This window comes from Haliaeetus albicilla, chromosome 12 (assembly GCF_947461875.1).
Source record: "Haliaeetus albicilla chromosome 12, bHalAlb1.1, whole genome shotgun sequence".
NCBI classification, from domain to species: Eukaryota; Metazoa; Chordata; class Aves; order Accipitriformes; family Accipitridae; genus Haliaeetus; species Haliaeetus albicilla.
The window spans coordinates 29864385-29887338 of record NC_091494.1 but is presented as its reverse complement, the minus strand read 5'-3'; the positions used below and the strand labels follow the sequence as shown (position 1 = coordinate 29887338).

The window sequence follows — 22954 nt, the reverse complement described above, 5'->3', positions numbered from 1 at the left end:
AGTCGGTGGGAAAGCCAGCAATAGAATCCATAAGTCCTGCATCCAAGTTCTCTAAGTGCCTTGACTAGTCTAGATTCCCTCCTTAACACCCTTGTCAGATTGTTTATAGGAGATGTATTCATATAGTCAGTAAGACATCAAAATTTTCTAATTATATCTAGTCATGTCAAATGACAATTATGCCCTTAGTTCAGTTTGCCAGACAATGCTTTACCAAAGAAGGTTTGCCAAAAATTTTTTGACCGAAGAAAGAGTAGGCATCTGTAGCATCTGCAGACTAGATCGTATAAAATGTCCCTGCGACAAGTCTGCCCTGTCTCCACGGAAAGCTTCAAGGTAAGTGTATGGGGTCTGCAGGCTTGCAGGAAGAGGATGGTGCCCTTATGTGCCACAGCATTCCTGCTGCCTCCTGCTCATTTCCAGGAGGGGACTCAATTTCTTAACTCAGGTTTTAAATCTGCTTTCAAGGCACCTGCACATTTTCACTCTGGATTTCTGTGCAACAACAAGTAGGAAGTTGCCATTTCTGTTTTACAGTACTGACCAGCTGCCAGCCTGCAAGCCACCCATCTGGTGTCTCGAGAGGTAAGAACCTGATTTATTAATTCTTAGAGGGCAGAGAAAGATTCTTTTGGGTGGGATTTCTGGAAGGGTCACTGTTTCACCCTATAATCAAACCTAGTGTGATTACAGTAGAACATGGTGGGGTGCCCAAGGTTTTAAACTGGCTGTGTTTGAAGTCTCTGACCACTGACGGCAGACCAGAAAATGCCCATGGGGAAATTCTTCAATTCTGCTTAACTGACCTAACAGAGATCAAGGCATGCTGGCTTCCTATCTTTGCTATGGCAGCAGTAGAACTGGACCAAGATGAGCACAGCAGGAAAAAGTGCAAAATTCTGCATTTTACCTGAGAATGTATGAATTAATAAATCATCTGAGCATACAGACCTTCTAACCACCTTTGTAAAATGACAGCTGTCTTAGATATCCATTTTCTTACTCCAGACAAAAAAATATTTATTACCTAATGAATAAAGAGGGAATAACTTTTACCAATGTAGCTAGAGCATTTTCAAGTGCAGTCGGCAAAATTCAGCTACCTACAGGTTTAATAAAGCATCTGAAGAAATACTCTTATTTTTTTAAAGTTTTGAGAACTCATCTGTTCCTAGATGTTTTTCAGTAGGTATTTATTTGGGATCTTAATACAGGCTTGGCAATTCCAATTTCAATGCTTGGATTTTATTTCACCCAAGTCAGAACTTTGGGGCTGAAATTATTTAGATATTGTACTGAAGAATAACAAATGCATACAACAAATTAAATTATGGCAGAATATTAAAAGGTCACAAAGCCTTCCCTTTTCTTTCAGTTGACAACTTCATTGCCAAAATTCATGAGTTTCCCACTGCCTTTCTGTTACCATTATATTTAATAGGTAAATGTCCCACAGGTTCAGTGTTTTCCAAGACTGTAGGTCACCTAAACTACTGTTTTTCAGACATGTTACTTCACTGTTCATCCTTTTAACAAAATGTCCTAACTGTATTTCCATTCTTAATAGTGATCTTAGTGAAACTTGCTCAGCAAATTCACTCTTATCTTACAGACACAGTAGTCTTAAAGCACCAAACCCACAGTTCTGAAAGGTCATTAAAAGTTGCCCTCCTAAACGTTTGAAGACCTAGACTACATCAGTGAAAACCTCTTATTTTCTAAGTTGACCTAAAAATTAAGTGTCTAGTTAGCTCGTGTTCTATGTTCCAAATACTCAGAGTATGAAGACAAACCAAGTCATAGGGTATAAAATTTTTCCCAATCTTACAGAATAGAATAGATGTAAATAATCAGTACCATATTGTTCCTTCCCATTAGAGCCCTCTGCTGACGTACCTTCAGTAAAGTGCAGACATGACTTCTGCAGACTCTGAGATGGCTGTCTTTGGAGAGGCGGCTCCCTATCTCCGAAAGTCAGAGAAGGAAAGAATTGCAGCCCAGAACAAGCCTTTTGATGCCAAGACATCCGTCTTTGTGGCCCATCCTAAAGAATCCTTTGTGAAAGGGACAATCCAGAGCAAGGAATCAGGGAAGGTCACTGTCAAGACTGAAGGTGGAGAGGTGAGTGAAAAACAAGGCTGAAGGACACCATTTGATTCCCACTCTAAGCTTTTAGCTGACATACATGGATCTTTTGTTTCCTTGGCAGACTCTGAATGTGAAGGATGATCAGGTCTTCCCCATGAACCCTCCCAAGTATGATAAAGTCGAGGACATGGCCATGATGACCCACCTCCATGAACCCGCTGTGCTGTACAACCTCAAAGAGCGTTATGCAGCCTGGATGATCTACGTAAGTAGCAGCAGCAGTCTTCCTCTGGGTAGCTAGGAGGAACTGCTCTGCCAGGCTAAGTGGAAGCCAACGTGCTGTCTCCCTTCCTCGCAGACCTACTCGGGTCTCTTCTGCGTCACTGTCAACCCCTACAAGTGGCTGCCGGTGTACAACCCGGAGGTGGTGTTGGCCTACCGAGGCAAGAAGCGCCAGGAGGCTCCTCCACACATCTTCTCCATCTCTGACAATGCCTATCAGTTCATGCTGACTGGTGAGTGCTTGACGTCCCTCACAGCAATCTAAACCAAAAAGCCGCACTGATCTCACTGGAGCATGTGACAAGCCAGCTAAAAACACCACGGAGCTGTATGACTGAGAACTTGATTGAGTTGTGCAGGAATTAATTTCAAGTGAAACTGACCCAGAAGCATACATGGACTCAACACTGTGTGTTATTTGCAATTCACTGTATAAAATTCTACACTCTCCCACTGCAGAAATACTATTTGACTCTGCTGCTTTTTTTCACTGACAGGAAACAAAAAGTTACTATTCCATATAATTCCCTATTTTTAACACAGGTAGGCAGTTTGATTAGATTTCTTGATGAGAACTGTGTGAAAGGCAAGTGGATGCACAGCTTGTCTCAGGATCACATGCTTCTGACAGCTCTATGCATCCATTTGGGCTTATACTTACTACTGTTAGGACCTGGAAGGGAAATAGGTACTCTTGGACTTTCTGAAGAAGCCCCAATTTACATTTACAACTTTACTTCTCATTCAGCTCAGTGTTACCCAGGTCAGCTGCTAACACTATCTTTCATTCTGCCTTTTCACAGATCGCGAGAACCAGTCAATCCTGATCACGTATGTATACTCCCTGCTCGGGTCTCCGCTGGGCTGCCCCATGCCAGGGGACCTCCAGCCTGACCACATACTCTCTGCTTCTGTCTTTGGTTTGACAGTGGAGAATCTGGTGCAGGGAAGACTGTGAACACAAAGCGTGTCATTCAGTACTTTGCAACAATTGCAGCAAGTGGGGAGAAGAAGAAGGAGGAGCAGTCAGGCAAAATGCAGGTAAATTAATAGATACTGTCTTGAATCAAAGCTTTCCTCTGTTCCTGACATGATTTTTGCAAATGAAAACCTGCAATAATGATCATCCTGCAGGGAACGCTTGAGGATCAAATCATCAGCGCCAACCCACTGCTGGAGGCCTTTGGAAATGCCAAGACCGTGAGGAACGACAACTCCTCACGCTTTGTAAGTTGTGGCTTTGGACAAAATCTCTCCCTCTCATTACAAGATAAGTGATGGCCCTGGCAGTATTCCACATAAAGGAGATGTTAAAAGAACCCATCCAGGCTGAAATGCTGCTGCTTCTCCTTAACAGGGCAAATTCATCAGAATCCACTTTGGAGCTACAGGCAAACTGGCTTCTGCTGACATTGAAACTTGTAAGAGACTCTCCTGGCCTGATCCCATTCCTTCCTAAAGACCCACTTCCGTGTGCCTTCCTGTGCCTAACTCTTTCTACCTTCCTTTCCAGATCTGCTGGAGAAGTCCAGAGTCACTTTCCAGCTCAAGGCAGAAAGAAGCTACCACATATTTTATCAAATCACGTCCAACAAGAAGCCAGAACTAATTGGTAGGAGGGATCACTGAGCTTTTTGGAAGAAGATGAATGAGCAACATTTAACTAAATTACAAAACCAGTGAAATTTAACCCACGAACCCATTTGTTTTCAGAAATGCTCCTCATTACCACCAACCCATATGACTACCCTTTTGTGAGTCAAGGTGAGATTACTGTTCCCAGCATTGATGACAAGGAGGAGCTGATGGCTACAGATGTAAGTAACTTACAGAACAGGTCAACAGGCACAGATCATACATCACATAACAAGCAAATATTTCACTTTGCTGATTGTATTACCAGAGTGCCATTGACATCCTGGGCTTCACTGCTGATGAGAAGACTGCTATCTACAAGCTGACAGGGGCTGTCATGCACTATGGGAACTTGAAGTTCAAGCAGAAGCCAAGAGAGGAGCAGGCAGAGCCAGATGGAACAGAAGGTATTATCAAACTCAATAATTAACCGTTCTGTAAGCCACTATGGATGTGGAAGACAGCAGAAGTTATTCTTTGTTGGACTTTAGGATCCTAAGGAAAACAATAAGCCAGAAAAAAACCTGTTCCTTGTCCTCTGTACATCAAGTTCCCTGAACTCAGAATATTTCTATCTTATGCTATAAACAATTAATAGTTTAAACTGTCCTTTATACACTTCCAGGAAGTCAGGAGCGATGGATGTCCTTTCTGTAACATTATTAGTTATACCTTTGTTGGAATATAGCTTGCAATTGTGAAACAGCCAAGTGGTTTGGCTCTAACAGGATGGGGGGACCATGCTCCCATGCACCATCACCTGTCAGATGCTCAGGGAACTCTGGTATGAGAGATGTATTTGATTCCTCTCCTTTGTTGGCGCAGGACCTACAACCCACATCTTCAGGTCTCTGAGCAATGGCTCCTCTTGCTAAAGGACAAGGCAGAAGGTGGGAAGTACCATAGGTAAAAGAATGAAACCCAGTGAGTTTTACTGAACGTCAGAAACCAAAGCTCAGAAAGGGTTGTAGACTCTGGATCTGAAAGAGAACAGATATCCTTTCTGTGTTCCACCCTAAATATTGGGTGTTTTTGATCACCTGAATGTAGATCAGTACCTGACTATTGTCACTGCAGGTCCTGAGTTATGCGTGTACTACAAATATTCAGACTGGCAAGCTGCAGCTTTCAATTTTGTGCCAGGAGATTTCTGAAAAATATCATACTTTCTACATGTTTCAGTGAAGAATTTAAAACATAAATTCTTTTAGAAAAGCTCGATATGCATAATGGTGACTTGGATGTTACCAAAATTCCCTCTATGGGAGTCTATCAAAAGATTTCAAAGAACAGAAATCTGAACCCTGCAGCCTTTAGAGAATGCTCCAGGATTCAAAGTCTATGTGATGCTAAATTCTTCCTTCTTCCACTCCCTCTTTAGTGGCTGACAAGGCTGCCTACCTTATGGGTCTGAATTCAGCTGACATGCTCAAGGCACTGTGCTACCCCCGAGTCAAGGTTGGGAATGAATATGTGACCAAGGGTCAAACTGCACAGCAGGTAAGAATCTGTGGCAACCTGGAACCATGTTTTGAATTAAGATCCTTTTGATTCTCGTCTGCCCTGTATGGTAACTCCAGGCATTTATTTTTCTTGTAGGTGCACAATGCTGTAGGTGCTTTAGCAAAGGCTGTCTATGAGAGGATGTTCTTGTGGATGGTTGTTCGTATCAATCAACAGCTGGATACGAAGCAGCCTAGACAGTACTTTATTGGTGTCCTGGACATTGCTGGCTTTGAGATCTTTGATGTAAGTAACAATGATTTGGTAAGAGCTATTTGGAAGTGACAATTGGATGTTATGATCACTCTGAGACATATTTTTAAAGAAGATGTTATATCATCACATAATTATTTGCAGCTATTTGCCTTTTTTTATCATGAAGTAAAAAAAAAGACCTTTCAAAGGACTCATCTTATTTCAAGATGTGCGAACTCAAAAGTACAGAATGGTACAATCAGAAATATTCCTTGGTTTAAATGATCAAGGACAAGACAGTATTAAACCATGTTTATCATGATAGGCCTAAGCTTGAGTTTTTTCTCCCTGTAATTTGGTCTCAAATTATGCAGGAAATTTATTTTATCTTCACGTTTTTATCAATGAAAAAAAAAATTCCTTGTGGACAATTAATTTGATGCATTGCTCTGTTTCGTAACATAGACATAAAGCAGACTGAAGAAAGGCATAGACTTGACAACGAAACCAAGATAACCGCATTCCTTATTTTTAAAGTATGAGGTTTTGCAATTATTGCTGCATCTTGCAAATATGGGTCTTTCTTATTTTATTTCCAGTTTAACAGCTTTGAGCAGCTGTGCATCAACTTCACCAATGAGAAACTGCAGCAGTTCTTCAACCACCACATGTTCGTGCTGGAGCAGGAGGAGTACAAGAAAGAAGGAATTGAATGGACATTCATTGACTTTGGGATGGACCTGGCTGCCTGCATTGAGCTCATTGAGAAGGTATCCTTCCTATTCAGAAATTCTGTAATTACTTGGTCTCATTTTTCAAAGGGATCTTCTGTGTTCATGTACAAATATTCATCTTTTGTTATTCAAAATACCTTGCCATGTAATTTATTTTTTCTGTCAAGTGAGACATGAAAGAGATTTCACACAGCTTTGTGGCAGCAAATCCTTACTGATCTCTTTTCAAGTGCCAAAAGATTGTTAAACTCCCAATAAGAGTGTTCTTCCAAAACAGCTGGAGTCAATTTCCAGGTCAGCATGTCCTCCTCACCTTTCACCTCTAACAGACTTGTGCTTGTACAGCAGAATCGCTATATCTTTGTAAAATTAACATAGAAGATGGACATACATAACTGTTAGCACACAGTCGCACTTAACATGGTCATCCTTTGTCTGACAATGAGAAGGCAGTCACGCTGCACATGAGATGGAAGATTCAGTGGCTTGCAGGATGATAAGTAGTTAGAATCACAGAATCACAGAACTGCTGAGGTTTGAAGGTAGGTCTGGATATCACTTAGTCCAACCCCCTTGGTCAAGACAGAGTCAGCTAGAGGGGGTTGCTCAGGACCATGTCCAGTTGGATTTTTAATATCTCCAAGGGTGGAGACTCCACAGATACACTGGGGAACCTTTCCAACTTTTGACCACGCTCACAGCAAAGAAGATTTTTTTATTCTGTTTAAATGGAATTTTGTGTATTTCAATTCATGCCTGTTCCATCTTATCCTGTCACTGGACACCACTGAGAAACCGCTAGCTCTGTCTCCTTTATCCCCTTCCATTAGGTATTTATACATATTGATAAGATCCCCCAGAGCCTTCTCTTTTCCAGGCTGAACAGTCCCATCTCTCTCAGCTTGTCCTTGTATGTTGGATGTTCCAGTCACTGAAATACCTTCATGGCCTGTCACAGTGTTCACTCTACTATGTCCACGTTTGTCTTGTACTGCGAAACCAAGAACTGGACACAGCAGTTTCTCAGCAGAGCAGAGTAGAGTGGAAGGATCGTTTCCCTTGAGCTGCTGGCAATACTTAATGCAGCCCAGGATGAGCTGTCTGCCTTTGCCGCAAGGGTGTACTGTTGGCTCATGTTCAATTTTTCTGAGACATCTGTGTGTGCTTTGAGTCCTTCTGGATAAAAAGGTAGTGCTCTGATTTTATAAAGGAAGTTCTCAAGACAAACTAAATTAATTTCCATTAATCTTTATAATTCATTTGGTGTTAAAAAATGTAAGTATGAATATGTTTAATCATACTTTCTAGCAGAAAATGTAATTGAATAATAATCTTTTTTGATGTGTAGCTCAGTCTGTGTTCCACTACCCTGCCTAGATGAAGGTCATTATTGCCCTGAAAACTAAATTACAATCTGTCTTCCTTGTACATTTCTTCCAGCCCATGGGCATCTTCTCCATCCTGGAAGAGGAGTGCATGTTCCCCAAGGCAACTGACACCTCTTTCAAGAACAAGCTCTATGACCAGCACCTGGGCAAGTCCAGCAACTTCCAGAAGCCCAAGCCTGTCAAAGGCAAGGCTGAGGCCCACTTCGCCCTGATACACTATGCTGGCACAGTAGACTACAACATCACTGGCTGGCTGGAGAAAAACAAGGACCCCCTGAATGAAACTGTCATTGGGTTGTACCAGAAATCATCCCTGAAGACACTGGCCTTACTCTTTGCCAACTATGGTGGAGCAGAAGCGGGTTAGTTCTATGAATTCCATATTTTCAGTGACGTACAGCTTACAAAAAGGAATCATAAAAGGCAGTAGCAAAAATCTAAAACCTGTTTTATTTATTTTCAATTTTGTAGAGGCCAGTGCTGGAAAGAAAGGTGGCAAGAAGAAGGGTTCTTCCTTCCAGACTGTCTCAGCTCTTTTCCGGGTACAGTAGAGAGTTCACTATTTCTTAGAATCATAGAATCATTTAGGTTGGAAAAGACCTTCAAGATCATTGAGTCCAACCATTAACCATGCCCACTAAACCATGTCCTGTAGTACATTGTCCACTCGCTTTTTGAATATCTCCAGGGATCGTGACTCAACCACTTCCCTGGGCAGCCCATTCCAATGTTTGACAACCTTCCCAGTAAAAAAATTTTTCCTAATATCTAACCTAAATCTCCCTTGCCTCAACTTGAGGCCATTTCCTCTTGTCCTATCTCCAGCCACCTGACAGAAGAGACCAACACCCACTTCACTACAACCACCTTTCACGTAGTTGTAGAGAGCGATAAGGTCTCCCCTCAGCTTCCTCTTTTCTAGACTAAACAGCCCCAGTTCTCTCAGCTGCTCCTGATAAGACTTGTGCTCCAGGCCCCTCACCAACTTGGTTGCCCTTCTCTGAACACGCTCCAGCAACTCAATGTCTTTCCTGTAGTGAGGGGCCCAAAACTGAACACAGTACTCGAGGTGCGGCCTCACCAGTGCTGAGTACAGGGGAACAACCACCTCCCTGTTCCTGCTGGCCACAGTATTTCTTCCTAAGATGAGGAATAAACCCACAATTTAAAATGGCTAGTCTTTTTTTTGGCTTAGTTTTGTTAAAAGACCCTGAATTTCTTGGGCCATATTTTGTTAAAACTAAATCCACTGTGATCTATTTATGCTCCATTCCACTGAATGCACAACTTTTCTTTTTGTCCGCTTGTCCCAGGATGTTTCCAGACAGAAGAATGCCATACAGAAAACTTCTAAAATGTATCTAAAATATACCAGATTTCCTTCAGATGCCCACCTCTGGCTTTGGAACCTTTTATTTCCCTTTATCAACATTCTGCCTACTGGAGGATGACCTGTTTGCTCCATTTATATTTGTAGTTTTTCTCCATGATTCAGGGATCAATCTTTTACAGTTGAAATACCACCACTCCTTGGGTTATGGATTTTTAAGATGTCAGATACTTGACAGTTCTTAGTCATAACCAAGCCTTGCTGCCTGGCTGCTCCATACACTTCTGCCAGTCTCTCCTGAGGTTATTTATTACCATATTCATCCCTCATTTAGGACTCTCTTCTTGATATAGCCTAATTTCTTCTACAGATCTGCTGTCATATGATTCTTGATCACCTGACAGCCTCTAGCCAGTGCTCTGAAACAGGGCGTTGGCACGTGTGTATGTGCCCCAAGAAAAATAATCATAGCTGTAGTGCCTTGGCCTTGCAAGTGGGAAATTATTGCCAGCATGTATGATTCAAAAATAATGCAGTAAGTCTATGTTTAAAGGTCATAAGACTTTAAGAGGTAATGTTATAGGAGAAATACTATTTGCTTCATTTGGGTTGCATTTCTGTTATGTTTTTAAATTTCTTCCAGTATCCCTCTAGTTTAGACATGTTAGTGTTTAGACATCCTAATGTTTTGGCTGCTTAATTTACATACTCTGAGATGTTCTCTGGAGGCAACTGCTTCCCTCCACTAATTATAGGCAATAATTATTTATAAATAAGTATACAGATATTAATTAGAAAACAAGGCTGGGATTCATCTCACCTTATTCTCATCTTACCTTACAAGATAAACATGTAATCTAGACATTTAAAACTCATCTTGTCATTTTTGTTTCATTTGCTTTCAGTGGGGAAAACAGGAAGGTTCTATGTAGTGTGCTCCATATGACCTATCTTAAATGCCTACAGCAGTATGGTTCAAACTGCCTCATAGAGGTACCTGTTTATCTCTCTGGGTACATCCAATGGAAGATGGATATAATTTCTAATTAAGGCATTCCAGTAGAGTCAGTGAAATGTAAAAAAATTGTATGTTTAAGAGTATAGTATTTCCTACAGATTAATCAGAAGAACTTTATAAATGAAGTTAATAACAGCAAAGATCTGTGGAAAGTCAGAAAAACTGATGCAGGGGGCTTCAGGTTAGGATTCTGTGAGCTAATTTTTGTCTGATATCTCATCTCATTTCAGAGGACTTGATGCTTACAGTGGAAATTACATTTGCTAATATAAACTTTTGTTAATGATTCTCCCAGGAGAATTTAAACAAGCTGATGACCAATCTGAGAAGCACCCACCCCCATTTTGTACGCTGCATCATCCCAAACGAAACGAAAACACCTGGTAAGAGACTCATACATAGAAGTTTTTTCAGTATGGTGCAGGTCTTCCCCTCTGTATTACAGAATATAGCATATATTATATTTGTGCTCTGAATTGCTAGGTGCCATGGAGCATGAACTGGTGCTTCACCAGCTGCGGTGTAATGGCGTGCTGGAAGGGATCAGAATTTGCAGGAAAGGATTTCCCAACAGAGTCCTGTATGCAGATTTTAAACAGAGGTCAGACTTCTTCCTCTTACTGGATCATTTTGTCCATCTTGAGTAGCTTGTGAAATTTAAGTTTCACCTCTGGTGACTAAAGCCTTCTCTAAAATTTGTGTTTAGTAGTGCTTTTATGTTCTCAACAGTTCTTAGACTCTATCTTGCAGTGTACCAGCCAATTGGTCCCAACAACAGACCTCTTTATATTCATAGAATCATAGAATCATTTAGGTTGGAAAAGACTCTTAAGATCATCGAGTTCAATGCAAGTTCTTCTGTTTTCTCCCCCAGATACAAAGTATTAAATGCAAGTGCTATCCCAGAGGGACAGTTCATTGACAGCAAGAAGGCTTGTGAGAAACTTCTTGGATCAATTGATATAGACCACACTCAATACAAATTTGGTCACACCAAGGTACAAGAACGGTTTGTTTCAAGTACTATGTATTTTTGTTTTGCATGGCTTGAGAATGATACTCAGATTCTCCAGATAGTATGTGAAATTATCAAATAGTGTATTTAAAATAAATCAAATAAGTACTTATTGACTCAACATTTGAATAAAACTGAAATTCATTGCCATAGGATGATTTGATTAAGGGTTCCTAATTTAAGACAAAGTTGTAGAGTAAAAGAATCAAAGTTTAATAAAAACAAAGGCAAAATGTCTGGCTATTATAGTTCGTCAACTGCAGGTAACTGGAAGCTTGGAGATGTAAAAGAAGATCTATCACTACATACATTCTTTGTGCTTTTGCTCTTTCTCTTAACTTCTCATATTATCTGCCATGGGGGACAGGGTACTGGGCCACGCTGAACAACAAGCACATACACTGCACCTATTTTCATGTTCTTACCTAAGGTGTTCTTCAAAGCTGGGCTGATAGGCCTCTTGGAAGAGATGAGGGATGAGAAGCTGGCACAGCTCATCACCCGCACACAAGCCAGGTGCAGGGGCTTCCTGATGAGAATGGAATACCAAAGAATGGTGGAGAGGAGGTAGACATTTCTTCAAATTAGGTTCACTGTATATGGCTTATTGTGTCATCATGGTCGAAATACTTAATATTAATTTGACTTACCTTTCAGAGAGTCCATCTTTTGCATCCAGTACAATATTCGTGCATTCATGAACGTCAAGCACTGGCCCTGGATGAAGCTGTTCTTCAAGATCAAGCCCTTGCTGAAGAGTGCAGAATCTGAGAAGGAAATGGCCAACATGAAACAAGAGTTTGAGAAAATCAAAGAAGAGCTTGCGAAGTCTGAGGCAAAGAGGAAGGAGCTGGAGGAGAAAATGGTGAAACTGGTGCAGGAGAAAAACGATCTGCAGCTCCAAGTGCAGGCTGTGAGTACTACCATTGTGCCTCATCCTAACTGAACTGTGACTATTGGGCTGATATTTATGACTACATTTTCAAAAGACACATTGAAACTGCAATTTAATTCAGTTCAACTGTATTTCATTAAGTGGTGCTCTTAAAAATATAACTAGCTTCAATAAGGACTGTCAGGAGTTTGTAGTCAAGCTATTTCATGGGTGAGATTTTCTATGGTACATGCTGAGGTCTCTACCATATACATTCAGTTAAAGTGCATCAGAGCAATCAAGAAACTTTACTTTTATTAGTATAATGTTTGTTCTTCTAGTAATTTTTTCCTACTGCTCCAAAACTGAGTGTGCCTATCCTTATACACACATGATTAGGAATTCTTAGGACAAGTTAATAGGACATTTCTCTCCTCTCTTTATTCTCTAATTAAACAAGATAACTTGTTTCTTTTTGGTGTAGGTGGTGGCTTAGCTGTTACAAACATTGCTATATTGTAATACTGAACTAATTGAGAGGAAACAGAATTTAATATTCTCAATCACCCTCCTAAATCACTTACAATCATTACAAAAAAATTATGTGGTACACCTACGGTGTTGTAATGCTGAGGTTTCTAAATTAAGTCATTCACAAAATAGAAAAGACTGTATTCTCAAAGTAATACTATGCAGCATATGTGACATGTAAGAAAATTTACATGCCCCCCTTTTAAAAGAATCTTGAACTGTAAAAAGATTAAAAAAATCCACTCACTGCTAAAATCATCATATTGCTTTCATATTATTTCTGCTAGACTGAAACTTGAGACAAAATATAACAAATACAACAGGACGTCTGTTGCAAAAAAAGCCTAGAGATGAATTTTCCAGCAACTTCCTTTCTTCTTAGCCGATGAGGGTCTGACAGAGAAAAGACAAAGCTGCTAGATGCTGAATATTTTGGGGCCATGGTGATGAAAACTAAATCAGAAACTGTTGCTTCAGAAAGACAGTAGGGTGAAAAAAGAGACATACAGGAATGATGTGAGCATAACTGTGACTTTGGTATTTATATGTATCTTGGCATATAGTTATCACTTGGCACTTCATAAATGTGGGAGATATTCCTATGAGTAAACCCCAATTTATGTACTTTGTTCTAATGTTTGATATTATGGGATGATATTGGATTCTATACCTTGCACAAATATGTAAATAATTGGGCCTTCCTGTAGATTGAAGGAATTTTATTCGGTTTTAGCTTTCAAAACTAGCTGTTTCAAAATGAACAATATAAAATAAATTCTATATTATATTTTGTTCTGTTGGAACATAAACCAAATTTTTAACTACAAAATTGCTATCCAGGACTCTAAACTGTGAAGGTAAGCATCTCGATATTACCTCAAAAACATATCCCTAAAAATGGTATTTTTCCACCAGGAAGCTGATGCTTTGGCTGATGCTGAGGAAAGGTGTGACCAGCTCATCAAAACCAAAATCCAGCTGGAAGCCAAAGTTAAAGAGGTGACTGAAAGGGCTGAGGATGAGGAAGAAATTAATGCTGAGCTGACAGCCAAGAAGAGGAAATTGGAGGATGAATGTTCAGAGCTGAAGAAAGATATTGACGATCTTGAGTTAACACTGGCCAAGGTTGAGAAGGAAAAACATGCCACCGAAAACAAAGTATGAGGCAGAAGATGTCACTCTCACAGAAAAGACCTCTGTTTTGTTATACAGTATAAAGTTTTAAACATCATTTTTTATCTGCATGTGTTCCCTTCTTTTCAAAGGTGAAAAACCTCACAGAGGAGATGGCAGCCCTGGATGAGACCATTGTGAAGCTGACAAAAGAGAAGAAAGCCCTCCAAGAGGCCCATCAGCAGACACTGGATGACCTGCAGGCAGAAGAGGACAAAGTCAATACACTGACCAAAGCTAAGACCAAGCTGGAGCAGCAAGTGGATGATGTAAGCACACAGGCGTACCTCAAGAACAGGACAGGTATGGAGTTAAACCTGGCTGACGGAGCGCTGATGGTCTTGTTTGTTTTAGCTGGAAGGGTCCCTGGAGCAAGAGAAGAAACTGCGCATGGACCTTGAGAGAGCTAAGAGGAAACTCGAAGGAGACCTGAAGCTGGCCCATGACAGCATAATGGATTTGGAAAATGATAAGCAGCAGCTGGATGAGAAGCTGAAGAAGTAAGTGGGGCTGTGGGGCACCTGAGTGCTGGGCTGGTGCACCTGTCTTTTTGCTTTGAGCTCTAACATGGTTTGCTTTGCCCAAAGGAAAGACTTTGAAATCAGCCAGATCCAGAGCAAAATTGAGGATGAGCAACTTCTGGGCATGCAATTACAGAAGAAGATCAAGGAGCTGCAGGCAAGTCTTTGTTCCTTCCCCTCTCTCACCCAGTCTCAGGTCAGGTAGGAGGAGGGCATGGGTGTGAAGGGTCCCCTAATGTTCCCCAGGCTCGTATTGAGGAACTGGAGGAGGAAATTGAGGCAGAGCGAACCTCTCGGGCAAAAGCAGAGAAGCATCGGGCTGACCTCTCGAGGGAGCTAGAGGAGATCAGCGAGCGCCTGGAAGAAGCAGGAGGGGCTACCGCAGCTCAGATTGAGATGAACAAGAAGCGTGAGGCAGAATTTCAGAAGATGCGCCGTGACCTCGAAGAGGCCACGCTGCAGCACGAAGCCACAGCTGCCGCCCTGCGGAAGAAGCACGCGGACAGCACAGCTGAGCTTGGGGAGCAGATCGACAACCTGCAGCGAGTGAAGCAGAAGCTGGAGAAGGAGAAGAGTGAGCTGAAGATGGAGATTGATGACTTGGCCAGTAACATGGAGTCTGTCTCCAAAGCCAAGGTACAAAAATACTTTTATTAGTAATTTGAGAACAATTAAATATTCTTGTTTAATCTTATCTTATTTAATTGTTATCAGGTTATAATATAACTGTTATCTCCAAATCTAACATATAGAACTGTGGGTGTATGCACATACTCCCCAGATATGTAAACTGCATCTTCTAGACACATTTTCCTGCTGTAACTAAGGCAGAATCGAAGTATTAACTCTATTTTCTTATGTGTGATTGACACCTAGGCAAATCTGGAGAAGATGTGCCGCACTCTGGAGGACCAACTAAGTGAATATAAAACAAAGGAGGAGCAGAATCAGCGCATGATTAGCGATCTCAGTGCTCAAAGAGCTCGTCTGCAGACAGAATCTGGTATGGCACTTCCATCTCTAGTTTGGAAATGGGTGAACCCCCTGCATGACTCTCTTGGCTGTTAAAATATTTTCTTAATTACAAACTTTCCCAGGTGAATATGCACGTCAGGTGGATGAAAAAGATGCTTTAATTTCTCAGCTGTCTAGAGGGAAACAGGCTTTCACCCAGCAGATTGAAGAATTGAAGCGACAACTAGAGGAAGAGATAAAGGTGAAGATATTCCGTTGTACATATGAAATAAATACTTTACATCATATTGTTTTTGGTGTGGTGTTCAATAGTTCAAAAGGTGATTTAATTAAAAGTTCAAAACATCCCTTTAGGTCATGCAATCTAGGCCCCGTCAGGGCAGGAGTCCCAACTTTTTGCAGTATACCTGACCTTGGCTTTTATTTTTTTCATGCAGTCAGTTAATTACTATTTCTCTGGGATATATTCCAGTGTCTAAGTGCCAGTAAGACAAAATTTCCCAGGATATATCTATTCCTTATTGCAATCCTTTTACCACTAGGCCAAGAATGCCCTGGCCCATGGCTTGCAGTCCGCTCGCCACGACTGTGACTTGCTCCGGGAACAATATGAGGAGGAGCAGGAAGCCAAGAGTGAGCTGCAGCGTGCCCTGTCTAAAGCCAACACTGAAGTGGCCCAGTGGAGAACCAAATATGAGACAGACGCTATTCAGCGCACGGAGGAGCTGGAGGAAGCCAAGTATGTGGGGAATGTGGGGAAGGCTGGCAGAAACCAATGATGAAATTTTGAAGAGACCACTGAGATACTGAAAGGCAAAAGCCTTGTAGTAGGTCGAGGAGGAGTTATATGAAACAGAAATATGTACTTTAAAGGGTGTGGTTTTGAAAAACACAAGGGAAATAGACTACATGACGAAGAATGCAGGAGAAAGACAATGTATAGTGTGCGCAGAGGAGATAGCCAGACCATGGGGAAAGAAAATAGGAAGATAAATGACTGGCTGGGATAGGCTCTACACCGTGTGCATGGAGACCAAATACTGCAAAAACTGCCTCAGCACTGTGGTGGAAATAAAAAAACAATATCCATTTTAGGCCCCAATTAAGAGCTGTGCTTATCACCTCCCAGAAAGAAGCTGGCACAACGCCTGCAGGATGCAGAGGAACATGTCGAAGCTGTAAATGCCAAATGTGCCTCCCTGGAAAAGACAAAGCAGAGGCTGCAGAATGAAGTGGAGGACCTAATGATTGATGTGGAGCGAGCAAATGCTGCCTGCGCAGCTCTGGATAAGAAGCAGAAGAACTTTGACAAGGTCTTTTGGGCTCCAGGCCTGGGGTTCCTGGGCAGAGCATCCCCTCCTGATTGCCACATCCACACTGAGGTCCTGTTTCTCTTCAGATCCTGGCAGAATGGAAGCAGAAGTACGAGGAAACGCAGGCTGAGCTGGAAGCCTCCCAGAAGGAGTCTCGGTCTCTCAGCACAGAGCTGTTTAAGATGAAGAATGCCTATGAGGAGTCCTTGGACCACCTGGAAACGCTGAAGCGTGAGAACAAGAACTTGCAGCGTAAGTCCCTGGCCCTCTGCTCCTGGCTGGGCTTTCTCACTATCCAGCACTACCACCTTTCCGTATGGGTCTGTGCCTGCAGGCTGGCAAAGCTGCCTGTCACCTTGGTGTGGCAGGGCCCTTTGCATTCTGCTCTGTGCCTGACCATGCTGTTGGTCTTTGCTCCCACAGAGGAGATTGCTGACCTCACGGAGCAGATTGCCGAGGGAGGAAAGGCGATTCATGAGCTGGAGAAAGTCAAGAAGCAGATTGAGCAGGAGAAATCTGAAATCCAGGCTGCCTTGGAGGAAGCTGAGGTACATGCCCATAATCACTGGTATTTGCACTAAAAATAGGAGCAATGGGGAAATATGACTAAAAACTGCTTGGTCCTGCTCTGTTCTGGCTGGGGAGTGCAGGCAGCTGAGATTCTTGAAATATTCTGTAATTACCTAGAAAGCAAGCAGTAGTTTTATCGACATTACAAATGCTTGTGTCTACTTGTCCAGGCCTCCCTAGAACATGAAGAGGGGAAGATCCTGCGCCTCCAGCTTGAGCTCAACCAGGTGAAGTCTGAGATTGACAGGAAGATAGCAGAGAAAGATGAGGAGATCGACCAGATGAAGAGAAACCACCTCAGAATCGTAGAGTCCTTACAGAGCAGCCTGGATGCTGAGATCAGGAGCAGGAATGAAGCCCTGCGTCTGAAGAAGAAGATGGAGGGAGACCTGAATGAAATGGAGATCCAGCTGAGCCATGCCAACCGCGTGGCTGCAGAGGCACAAAAGAACCTGAGAAACACACAGGCAGTGCTCAAGGTCTGTTCAGCAAAGCTACAGAAAGAGAAGAGCCTTCGCTGACATTTTTGGCACCCAAGCACACGCTGCCACCTTGCAAATTCTCTTGCCTCTTTTACAGGATACCCAGATACACTTGGACGATGCTCTCAGGACACAGGAGGACCTGAAGGAGCAGGTGGCCATGGTGGAGCGCAGAGCAAACCTGTTGCAGGCTGAAATTGAGGAGCTACGGGCAGCCCTGGAGCAGACGGAGCGGTCGAGGAAAGTGGCTGAGCAGGAGCTTCTGGATGCCACTGAACGTGTGCAGCTTCTCCATACCCAGGTAGGAGTGTGTTGCAAAAGAAGTTGCGCTGACAGTTAATAAACAGAGAGGTCTGCTACATACCAGAGGATAAGGAGCACTAGAATGGCCTCACTACTGCTGTCCACAAGGACAGGCATGCTCAGCACCCATCACCTGAGCCTACCACTGACATTTTGTAAACAATCTTTTTAAAAAGAATTCCAGATCTTGAATTGCAAGCCTGAAGAGTAAAGACTTGGCTCAGGCTGTAGGTTTGGTATTGCAGGCCTCAGGATGCAAGTCTTGCAATCTCTCTTTGTGCAGAACACCAGCTTGATCAACACCAAGAAGAAGCTGGAAACCGACATTGCCCAAATTCAGGGTGAAATGGAGGACACGATCCAGGAAGCCCGCAATGCTGAAGAGAAGGCCAAGAAGGCCATCACAGATGTGAGTCGGGGGCTCTTCTCACTGCTGACGGTGGATGTGTAGTTCCCAGGATGTCTCCAGCCTGAAAATGGCTTTGATCCTTTGCTCTCATCAGGCGGCCATGATGGCAGAAGAGCTGAAGAAGGAGCAGGACACCAGCGCCCACCTGGAGAGGATGAAGAAGAACCTGGACCAGACGGTGAAGGACCTGCAGCACCGTCTGGATGAAGCCGAGCAGTTGGCCCTGAAGGGAGGCAAGAAGCAAATCCAGAAGCTGGAGGCCAGAGTGCGTGGGGCTTTTATTTGTGCATGAGTGAGCACGTCACGTAAGTAGCCAGCAGGGAAGCTCCAAAGATGGGGTGCTCATTGCAGGTGCGGGAGCTGGAAGGGGAGGTTGATGCTGAGCAGAAGCGCAGCGCTGAAGCCGTGAAGGGTGTGCGCAAGTACGAGAGGAGGGTGAAGGAGCTGACCTACCAGGTAGGGCAGGAGGCCGCCTTGGGCTGACACACCCTCTCGCGGGAACTAAAAATTTTTGCACTTGATTGCCAAGGGGAATTGCTAACTCACATGGTGGGGAAATCATTTACTCTTTTTCCTGCTTACCAACTGCTTTAGTCTGAGGAAGACCGTAAGAATATTCTCAGGCTGCAGGATCTGGTGGACAAGCTGCAAATGAAGGTGAAATCCTACAAGAGACAATCTGAAGAGGCTGTAAGTATCACTCTGAGTGCCTGGCAAGAAACACTTTCCGAGTGGGTAGTATGGTCATTGAGGAGACGATTATAAGAAACTTGGAAAGTGCCAGTGGTCAATAATGGACGGCTTCAAGATCTTTGAAATGCTTATAAATTAGCCTAACCTTTGCGAATTAAATCAATGAGCAAACAAGAAGGCTAATGAGGAGAGCAAGTGCACATTACATTTTTTTGCATTAGAACAACAAAGTGATCTGTAAGAAGGAGTTCTTATTAATAATAGTGATAGTACAATGTATTAAGAAGTTTTGAAAAGAACGTCTTTTCAGAATTTTGAAATTCATATAACTACCTTTACAAAAGATGCCTGTGACCTTTGGAATTCAGAGAAGCTTGGTAGTTATGTGGAAGCAAATGACCTGCCAAAACTCCTGCCTAGGAACACAGAAAATGTTGCATAAGAAATCCTTCTGATTCAGCATATGCTCATCTACTACATCCACATTTTAGTTATGGCCAGGGAAATTTCAGATAGAGAAGGTGTTAGAAATATATTCCCAAGCCACACTGTGCACTGCATTTAGAATTGTGCAAGGAGCCTTCCCCTTTTTCTGGGCATGCAGCAATCAGGGATGAATTGAGGGAAGTCCTGCAGCCCCTGAATTTATGGATGTCTCAGCATGGCTTCTTTGCTGCTGCAAACAGTGCAGTACAGACAAAGGCTTCTAGACTCAGATAAGGGGATTTGTGAGAGGGACCCTGAGGAGATCTCATGGACTCATCACCTCTTACAAATTCCTAACCCTATCTCAGAGTATGCAGAGGTAGTTGAACATTTAATTCCAGAGCTAACAAAATCTGATTTTCAGCTGCCCAGTTTCTTTCCTTCCCACATTCCAGAACAGAATTGTGTTCAAATCCTGTTGTGCTCTGTCTACAATGGATCTTCTAAAAAAGGGAGGGTGAGGAGATCTGTGTTAGGCTTAGGTGTAAGCAGAAGCAGTGGTGGGTGGGGGATGGAGGTTTGTGCCTTCTCCTGGGGAAGATTCACAGCCCCACAAGGCTGAGGCACAGGAGGAGTGAAACCCCTGCCCTGGGCTCCTCACCACCGACTCCCTCTCCCCACACAGGAGGAGCTGTCCAATGTCAATCTCTCCAAGTTCCGAAAGATCCAGCATGAGCTGGAGGAAGCTGAGGAGCGGGCTGACATTGCAGAGTCGCAGGTCAACAAGCTCCGAGCGAAGAGTCGGGAGTTTCATAGGAAGATAGAAGAGGAAGAGTGAGGATGTCATGAAGCAGCAAAGCGACCTGAGGGCTGCACAAAATGTGAACCTTTTGGTCGCTTTCTTCTGCAATGAGTCTTTGTACCCACCTCAATGTCTAGAGAATAAAGACCGTAGATTCCTCTGCATACACACTATGAATAGTGCCTTCTTTGTTTTTTTTTCCTGATCAAGTGTGGGATATTGCATTGCAGAACAAGTTTTCTTACATCTCCTGGCTGGGGGAAGGGAGAAGCTAATGCAAACTCTTCATTGAGGACCCGCAAACTTAGAGGCTGGCCATTCCTGTGGAGACTACGGAGTGTCTTCCATCTCCAGCAGCTCCTTGCCCTGCTCCTGCCCTCACGTACTCTTAATTCTTGTCCCATTGTCCTTTCAGCACAGCTTACTTCCCATGTGAGAGGCAAGAGAGGGTGATCCCTTTCCTTTTTCCTTTCCCTGATTTTGTTTTTGATCCTGGCAGTCACAAACCCTAACCATCAGTCTCTGAGTAAGTTATCAGAAATCACAGGACACTGCACCACGAAGGACCAACTGTGCCTTGGCAGAGATGATTTTCAGCACACAGAGCACCGTTACGACACATCGATAGTGCCCCTAAGTTGTGCCATCTCTCTTACCCTAGATTCCCTCAGCTGCTGCCACCACCTGCTCCTAGTTTCTCTGCAGTGGACAAAATGCTGGGCCCTGCCTGGGGCCACGTGCTGGAAGGATTGCCCCTTAGGGCCCATTTCTCGCAGGTTGTGTGGCACCAACAGACCTCCTCAACACATCGCCTCAAAGGTCAGCCTTGTCACCTCTCGCACAACAGGCTGCACGTGGCGTTGCCTCAGGCAAGAGAAAAGAAGACAACTGATGGGTGTACCCCTCCATTCCTTTCTCACATACCTGTACCTTGCTTGTGGCCTACCTACAGGCTCAACAGACAATATACCTTTGGGAAGAAGGGGAGGGCTTGAGGGAAGAAGGGAAGGGGGAAATTGTCAAACACTTTTTCCTTCATTCAGACCCTGTTCTGAGCAGCAGAGGCACTGTGGGCGTGTACAACTGCAAAGTCTCATGTGCTCTATCAGCCGTCTCAGCTAGATCATTCTGACGCATTAAGCCTTGCCTCTAGTTTGGGTGAAAGACAGATGGACAGTGCCAAGGTATGTTAAAGACAAGCCCACAGATGTCTGCCTAAGCTGATGTTTTCATAGAACTGACAGCTCTCGGCTTCCAAGTAACTTTTGTCCCCTATTTTCAGGGAGACCACACAGCCTTGGAGGATTTTCTCAGAAACCTCAGAGGCGGTGTGTACAGTGAATCAAACGCAGGATCCCTTGATGCAGACCAAGGTGGAGTGAATAAGAAACTCATTATCAGCAACTGCGGAGTGAAGTGCAACTGGCACTAAAAGGAAACAAGCAGCAGACTCAAGAGCGGAGGCCAGGGTACGTATTGGTGTTGAAAGCTTGTGACAGTCCCCAGCTTTCCCCCTCTGTCTACTGTACAAGTGCCAGTATTCAAGAGCAGAGGTGGGTGCTCCATGGAGCATTGAGCCTAGCAGGGCCACAAGGATGGGAGTGGAGCTGGTGTTGTGGGCTGAAGGGACGCAGGTTGTGCAGAAAATGATTGTGCCCAAGCCTGCGGCAGGTAGCCCCTGAATGCTTTCCACCTTGATTTGCTTACAATGTTTTCAAGGGAGAGCTTGCCAGTGGAGCTCCTTGGGGGTGATGGGAAGCGGTAAGGGTTGACACTGTCTGCTTGGTCTAAGCTTGTAGAAGTCAATGCCGGAGGCTTTGTCTCCAAATCGATGCTCACGCTGCTGGGAAGTTGCGACTGGCAGCTCCATAGCTGTATGCCTATGACAGCAATATCCAAAGGGCTCTCACCTTACCTGGCTCCCAAGTGCAGCCTCACCAGCACACCAGCTCTCAGAAGGAAGTGCAGCCTGCTTCCAGCGTCACTAGCGAGCATTGGTGAGCAGAACCTCCGTCAGTGCTGTCTGAAGAGAGCAATGGGAGATGGTTCTTTAGGAGCAGACCTCGGTTTTCAATCACAAGGACCTTAAGAAAGCCACCCAACAGCTTGCAGAGGTGCTAGACTGGTCCTCCCTTCTCATGACACTGCACAACTTTTCCCCATGGCTCCCTAGCAGACTCCCAACCTTGTTCATCCCTCCTCATCCCCTGCATTCTTTGTCCTTGCCTGACAGCGTCCATTGGTCTGCCACCACAGCCAGGGTCTCCTGTGGTGAGCCTTGCCTGCCCAAAGCCACCTATGAGCTGACAGCTCCTCTTGGGTGGCTTGAGAATCTCTAGCCATACCCGCAGGTGTCTCCAAAGCTTCAGGTGGGGCTGCGTAGAGTCTAGATGACACACAACACCCATGAGTATCCCTGTTAGCTGTAATGGCTTGTGCAAGCATAAACTTCAGAGACTCTCCAAAATCCTGCTCTACAGACCCTGCACCATCCTTTGCCTCACATTACCTCCACCGTGGAAGCTTGAGGATTTGTCATTGGAATGAAGGAATGCAGCCAGCAAGGCCAGACAGAGGGAAGAGAGGAGAAAGCAGGCGTGAAGAGGAGTGAGCAGGCTGATGGCTCCTGGCCGCACTGGTAAGTGTGGTACCTGGAGATAGTTTCTTCGATGACTTGTACAAAAGAACTGTCAC

General features: G+C 43.7%; 1 protein-coding gene and 1 long non-coding RNA gene across 4 annotated transcripts in view; one reads left to right on the top strand and one right to left on the bottom strand.

Moving 5' to 3' along the window:
* Positions 1–433: 433 nt before the first annotated feature.
* LOC104312132 (myosin heavy chain, skeletal muscle, adult) lies at positions 434–20437 on the top strand. The gene is made up of 39 exons (XM_069798838.1): positions 434–585; positions 1879–2121; positions 2210–2353; positions 2447–2603; positions 3174–3201; positions 3300–3411; positions 3505–3597; positions 3728–3791; positions 3884–3982; positions 4084–4187; positions 4274–4412; positions 5387–5505; positions 5605–5754; positions 6303–6473; positions 7878–8187; positions 8297–8367; positions 10469–10556; positions 10657–10774; positions 11048–11171; positions 11619–11755; positions 11846–12101; positions 13509–13751; positions 13859–14035; positions 14121–14266; positions 14354–14444; positions 14534–14923; positions 15164–15290; positions 15385–15503; positions 15805–16001; positions 16392–16575; positions 16662–16827; positions 16999–17123; positions 17316–17624; positions 17725–17928; positions 18214–18339; positions 18434–18604; positions 18691–18795; positions 18934–19029; positions 20144–20437. The coding sequence occupies exons 2-39, from the start codon at positions 1915–1917 to the stop codon at positions 20294–20296; spliced, it is 5820 nt and encodes a 1939-aa protein (XP_069654939.1). The 5' UTR covers positions 434–585; positions 1879–1914; the 3' UTR covers positions 20297–20437.
* LOC138688125 (uncharacterized) overlaps positions 20275–22954 on the bottom strand; it is a 51459-nt gene continuing 48779 nt past the window's right edge. For all 3 annotated transcript variants that reach the window (XR_011327176.1, XR_011327175.1, XR_011327174.1), the window contains one exon: positions 20275–22283. This is a non-coding gene — a long non-coding RNA (uncharacterized lncRNA). The remainder of the gene's footprint in view (positions 22284–22954) is intronic.